Source organism: Macrobrachium rosenbergii, chromosome 2, assembly GCF_040412425.1.
Source record: "Macrobrachium rosenbergii isolate ZJJX-2024 chromosome 2, ASM4041242v1, whole genome shotgun sequence".
Classification (NCBI taxonomy): domain Eukaryota; kingdom Metazoa; phylum Arthropoda; class Malacostraca; order Decapoda; family Palaemonidae; genus Macrobrachium; species Macrobrachium rosenbergii.
This window is the reverse complement of record NC_089742.1, coordinates 44,650,861-44,658,012: the sequence shown is the minus strand read 5'-3', so window position 1 is coordinate 44,658,012 and position 7,152 is coordinate 44,650,861. Positions and strand designations below refer to the sequence as shown.

The window sequence follows — 7,152 nt, the reverse complement described above, 5'->3', positions numbered from 1 at the left end:
CAGGAGGGGTCGCAGTACTGGACCCGCAAACAACACCTAAAACGAAAGAAATAAAGATTAATTAAGAAAGCCTGGGTGAGATGATTGATACTAGTGAAAGCATTAATGTAAGTTATATCACAGAAATGCAGATGCCATTGGGAACGAACAAACCAATGTCCTTAACTAGCCCAGGTCGGAAGAAAAACAAGAATCAAAGAGGGGAAAGAATGAGAAGAGCTGGACTGGACTTCATCTCTACATAAGTATATGACTTGCCATCAAAAGATGGAAAATTATTTGAGTGAGGAAATACGGAAGCAAAAAGAGAGTTTCAAAGCCTGTCAGTAGAGGGAAGGAAAGTCTTCAGAAATTTAGTTCGTCATTTCAGTCAACGATAAAGATGAACTGATTCTATAGTTCAAGTGTTCATAGACCATTCTAAAGCGCGCTAAAAGAATATCTAACTTGGAGAAGGACATCGAGAGGTCTGACAGAAAGGAATTTGAATGTTTGACGAAGAAAATTACTAAAAATAGGAATGAAGAGCGTCAGAGATATCGGCGTTAGACGAAGGAAAATGATAACAGCAGGAGAGAAGGAGAAAGTGAAAGGTATCGGTTTGAGAGCGGAATGACCAATTTCGAACTCAGTTGAGGTCACCCTAAAAAGACTTCCCTCTCCGTAGGCCATCACACGTGAACTTGATGAATTGTTCACATAAAAACCACCAATTTCTAGGTCGTCATACAATTTTCATTGTTACGGCTTGCGTTTTAACATTCGTTTGACGAAAACTGTTTCTAATACAAAGACTCTAGCAGTCTTACGCATTCAACAACTCTGGCATGTGAGTTTAAATACTCACGCCGATCCCAAGTCCTGTTGAAAGAGAAGAATTAGGCATAGGTCTATAAGGATCACGCGTCAATGGATCGTAATGAGGTTCGAACTTCCAATGAAATAATAAAAGTTTCACCATTAAAAAAAAATACGAGGAGAATAATCATCACAGTTTGTGGTATGTTATCTACGTTTAAGTTTCATAATTTCGTGAGCTGAAGCTGACAACAAACAGGTAGGTGGTGGCAGCCTGCCCATGTCTTGTCTCCATCGGCCAAACAATAGTACAACGCCAGTTGCGGTAGAGATATCATAGGGCTAATTGATAAGCCATTGTGTGTCAGATTTTACAGCAGTGGGCTAATTTTTCTCTTTAGTCTGTTATTGGGGAAGAAGTAGACGGGGGCGGGGGGAGAGTCAACTTGGGGACAGCAATTAGAAAGAAGGAGCTTATTGCCCAGATGGTGGGATAGGAGGTGACAACTCTGGGATGGAGGGTATCTACCCAGCAGAGGGTGATGAGTATTTGATGAAAATGATAAATCACTTTCCGTAATTCATTCATTTTAAAAAAAGCATCCAAGAGGTCGTGACTATTGGATGAAGGCCTAAACGAACAGAAAAGAATATAAAATTTGGGCCAAAGGCCAAGCGTTAGGGCCTATGAGGTCATTCAGCGCTAAAAGGTAAATTGAGGGTAAAAAATTTTTAAATATGTAACAAGAGGAAAGCCTCGCAGTTGCATTATGAAACAATTGTCAGAAGCGAGTGGAAGGTAAGATGAAAGAAGGATAATATGAACGGGATGTACAATGAAAAGAATGAAAGGGGCTGCAGCTAGGGGCCGAAGGGACGCTGCAAAAAACCTTAAGCAATGTCTATAGCAAGGTCTAGACCTTGGTCTATAGTGTACCGCGTGAGGTGCTTTGATAGCACTATCATTCTACGGGGAATTAATTAAAGCCTAAAGGCTTGCAATCTGGCGCTATGTTTCAGTTGTACCTGATATTCTGTTTGTGAAACCTTCCATCCACTCAATGAAAGTTTATAATTCATCCCTTTCCTCATCTAGTAAGTTACTTTTTCGGGTCGGCCTTAAACACGCCTCCGGAAAGATGTATGCACTAAGTAGATATAACAGGTCACAGATAATCAGAAAGTGGGATATATATATATATATATATATATATATATATATATATATAAATATATATATATATATATATATATATATATATAATATATATATATATATATATATATATATATATATATATATATATATATATATATATATATATATATATATATATATAGTAAGTCACCAGTTACTTGCCCAACAATAATAAATTTTAGATTGTTTATAGAAACTAACAGTTTCCCACTATGGAAGGTTCTTAATTGTCACTAGATAATCTCTAGAAAAGAGAAACACGGGAGTGCTGCAGAGGTTTTTCGACTGTCGTCCTTTACTTAGCAGAATAAAGGACGACAGTCGAAAGAACCTCACAGCACTCCGGTGTTTCTCTGTCCTTCGTGGATTTTGTCTTTATTTATATATTCATCACGTTCCATATTTTCGTGATTCAGTTATACATACACATATAGGCTATATATATATATATATATATATATATATATATATATATATATATATATATATATATATATATATATATATATGTACATATACATATTTGATCCATCTTTTATATTACTTCTTTCTACTATCCTTTCTTTTTTACATATAGATATTCTGTGTGGTAAAGGACATTTTCAACATAATTGCCAGAGTTTAATACATGACTAATTTATGACTCTGTGCTCTTTTTGTAGATTGACCAAGTTAATATGAACCGCTTTTAAATCTGATAATTAAAGCTGACCTAAATATCAACTAAAGCTCACGTACACTGGTTCGGCCATTGACTTTAAGGGTTTATGTTCTTTAGTTACTGAAATCTTTTATTTTGAGTAATTTTTATTATTATTATTATTATTATTATTATTATTATTATTATTATTATTATTATTATTATTATTATTATTGAGGCTTGCTTTTTCACTTTTCGTATCTAGCAGTCTAACCGGATATCTGTAACTACCTAAGGTCGCCAGCAGAAAATTAATTGTATGTTAATGTGCTTTAATTATAATTCTTAAAATATTTATTATTAATTCAAAATTATTATTGTCATTACCATTATTATGATTACTACGACTTCAGCAATTATTCCGATATAATAGTCAATTACTATTTTTATCCTTTTATCTCGTGTATGTATTGCCTCTACTTTGTATGTTCCACGTATATGATTTGAGCTGAATTAAAGGATATTATTATTATTATTATTATTATTATTATTATTATTATTTTTAATTTTTTTTTTTTGGTCTATCACAGTCATCCTATTCGACTGGGTGGTTTTTATAATGTGATATTCCAGGTCGCATCCTGCCTATTTAGGAGTCCATCACTTTTCTCACTATGTGCGCTGTTTCTAGTAACACACTTTCCTGCATGAGTCCTGGAGCTACTTCGGCATCTAGTTTTTCCAGATTCCTTCTCAGGGATCTTGGGATCGTACCTATTATTATTATTATTATTATTATTATTATTATTATTATTATTATTATTATTATTATTATTATTTATCAATGTTCGCAGAATATGTTTTCCACTTTTCAGCATTCCGGCTGAGCAAAATACTGCACATATTCTCCCAAGGATTTTTGGGCCTCTTCGTAAGCCATTACCGATCCCCCATAAAAAAAAAGATACCAAGGTCACCCATGCAAGTTCTGACCCGACCCAGCCTTGCTTCACTGATCGAGAGTTCAGTAGAGTGACACCTGAATTTTTCTGTTTCATAAATTATCCCTTCCCTAGGTCTGAAGCAGCCCTGAGAGAAACTTGCAACATGCTATATGAGCCGAGTGTGGGCGGCAATGGGTCACAGTATGGTCCAAAGAGTATGTTCATTTTGTGAAATTTCGAGTAATGTATATTTTCGAACAGAATATGGAATTTAGGCCAAAGGCCAAGCACTGGGACCTATGGGGTCATTCAGTGCGCAAACGGAAATCGGCAGTAAAAAGGTTTGAAAGGTGTAACAGGAGGAAAACCTCACAGTTGCACTATGAATCAAATGTTGGGAGAGGGTGGAAAGCAAGATGGAAGCAAGAGAACATGAACGGAGGTACAGTTGAAGGAATGAAAGGGGTTGCAGCTAGGACCCGAAGGGACGATGCGGAGAATCTTAAGTAATGCCTACAGTGCACTGCATGAGGTGCACTGACGGCACTATCCCCCTACGGAAATGTATATTTTAGTCCGTTTGTTAATAAACCTATTTATAAGTTTTTTTTATTTCAAGTCTATCTTTGTTCCCATCATGAACAAAGAGAGTATCATAACTCATTAGGCGTTAATGATCAATTTAGTCTTTTTAAACAACAATTCATAAATTATTTCCTGTGAATTCAGTTAAATCTCTAGAAATCATCTTGATGTATTCAAGTCTGATTGAATTATTATCATTACTCAAAACCTGCCATTAGCAATAAACATGATAAAAAATAGAGAGAGAAGTTAATTTGTTGTTGTCTGTTTCATAGTTATCGAAGAAACAACAGCAATAATAATAATAATAATAATAATAATAATAATTTTCTACCATGTGTTGATACACTTATGCACAAGCACAGATAAAAGGGAAAGGTTGAGATTTCCCTGTACAGAAAAGATATCATTTTCCATTGAAAATTGCGCCAGACCTTAGCAATATGGTGCAAACAGCAGTGGGTCTTAATAATAATAATAATAATAGTAATAGTAATAATAACAATAATAATAATAATAATAATAATAATAATAATATTATTATTATTATTATTATTATTATTATTATTATTATTATTATTATTATTATTATTATTATTATTATTATTATTTCATACATTTTTATCCAGATGTATTCAGATCAGCAAGCTATCCCCGTAACACACAGGTGTTCTGAAGTTTTATTTTTCTGTCCTTTTTGAATGTGTGGGTACGAATTATGTAATCAGTTTAAAGCATAATTTATCGAGCAAGATTGCTGAAAAGTAGTTGATTACGAGAGAGAGAGAGAGAGAGAGAGAGAGAGAGAGAGAGAGAGAGAGAGAGAGAGAGAGAGAGAGAGGGTACTTGTAAATGAATACGTTTAAAAAATCGAATCGCAGAATTGTGTATCATGATAAGAGAGAGAGAGTTTTATGTGTAAATATATAAATATATATACATACATATATATACATATATATATATATATATATATATATATATATATATATATATATATATATATATATATATATATATATATATATATATACCCGTTGTAACTTAATCTCGTTGCAATCATTTGCATTAAAATGAAAATCCCTGTTACTTTACTTACCCGCCAACAGAAGGAACGCAAAGGCTAAAGCGAGCGGTTGCCTGGCCATCGTATCGTTACGAACGAATCGCTCCCCGGTTACAGAATCCAAAGGCAAAAGGCGAACTATATCCTCTACCTGAGGGACGTAGAACAACGACTGGCTTTGCAGAGAAAGAGTCTCCTTGTCGACTGAAAGTAATGACGACACCGTAATATTCAAAGGCCCTGCTGTGTCACGCAGTAACCGCTGATTAAAGGGGCGGTGTTCGACGATAGGCTGACGACCAATTAGAGAAACAATCAACTGCGGAATCTTATCATATGATGTCACATTTCTGGTTAGCTCGTGACGATTGTACCATGGGACCATAGGCCCTATTTTTAGAGTACAGGTATTTTTCAACCTGGGATTAGCAGGATGGTTTCCAAGGGGTATTTTATTCTCTGAAATGTCCACGTAAGGAAGTAGTGCCGTCAGTGCACCTCACACAGTGCACTTTAGGCATCACTTAAGGTTCTTTGCAGCGTCCCTTCGGCCCCTAGCTGCAACCCCTTTCATACCTTTTACTGTGCATCCGTTCATATTCTCTTTCTTCCATCTTACTTTCCACTGTCTCCCAACAACTGTATCATAATGCAACTGCGAGGTTTTCCTTCTGTTACACCATTATTCCTTTCTACTCTTAATTTCTCTTTCAGCGCTGAATGACCTCATAGGTCCCAGCGCTTGGCCTTTAGCCTAAATCTTATATTTCCTTACAATCTTTGAAATGTAAGAGTTCTCAACCTAGGTTCTACACTTGAGGTTTGAAGTGGTTTTTCAAGGGGTACATCATTCTCTGAAGTGCAATGGTTCTTAAACCTGAGGTTCTCAACTTGCGGTTCTCAGGAGGGTTTAAAAGGAGTACGTCATTCTTTGCAATGAAGTTCCTCATTGGATGGGTTGATATCGTACTCGGATAGCACTCTCCTAGGCCCTCGTTCGATTCTCCGGCCGGCCAATGAAGAATTAGAGGAATTTATTTCTGGTGATAGAAATTCATTTCTCGGTATAATGTGGTTCGGATTCCACAATAAGCTGTAGGTCCCGTTGCTACGCAACCAATTGGTTCTTAGCCACGTAAAATAAGTCTAATCCTTCGGGCCAACCCTAGGAGAGCTGTTAATCAGCTCAGTGGTCTGGTTAAACTAAGGTATACTTTTTTTCTTTGCAATGAAAGGGTTCCCGACTTGACGTTCTTACGATGCCCTACAATCACTTCAGTTTGCCTCCTGAGTGGCATTGTAGTTTACATTGATTTTTTTATATTAAGGAGTAGTTAAATGATAACTAATTTATATTCATGTTTCGATTGTCTATTAATTTTTGTAGTGCCATTCAGACATAAACTCTAGCAACAATAACTGTGAAAATACGTTATTTTCATTTCTTCTCTAATAGGTTAATTGTATTGATAATTATCTTTTATATTCATATGTACTGTATATGTGTATATACAGTATATATATATATATATACATATACAGTATATGTATATATAATGTACAGTATTTATATTTATGTATATACATATATATATATATATATATATATATATATATATATATATATATATATATATATATATATATATATATATGTATATATACATTATGCACACACATATATATACATATATATATATATATATATATATATATATATATATATATATATATATATATATATATATATATATATATATATACATACACACACAAATGTGTGAGCAGAATACCTTGAAAAGCTTCAGCTTTTGCGAGGCATATGACGTCAACACTTATTCTCTTTCGTCACAACGGCGTATAATTCTCTCCATCTTTTCATAAGAAAAGAAAGTTTATGACATTAGATGTTATCCTTTAT

The 7,152-nt window shown here is 34.3% G+C and overlaps 1 protein-coding gene across 1 annotated transcript in view; it reads right to left on the bottom strand.

The window, feature by feature from the left end:
• Positions 1-5,457, bottom strand: part of LOC136845959 (macrosialin-like) — a 12,999-nt gene extending 7,542 nt beyond the window's left edge. Inside the window, exons 1-2 of the mRNA XM_067116502.1 lie at positions 5,265-5,457; positions 1-36 (exon numbers count right to left, since the gene is read on the bottom strand). The exon at positions 1-36 is cut by the window's left edge and continues 368 nt beyond it. Of these exons, the coding sequence (XP_066972603.1) occupies positions 1-36; positions 5,265-5,313 (85 nt within the window). The 5' untranslated portion in view covers positions 5,314-5,457. The remainder of the gene's footprint in view (positions 37-5,264) is intronic.
• Between the last annotated feature and the right edge of the window lie 1,695 nt (positions 5,458-7,152).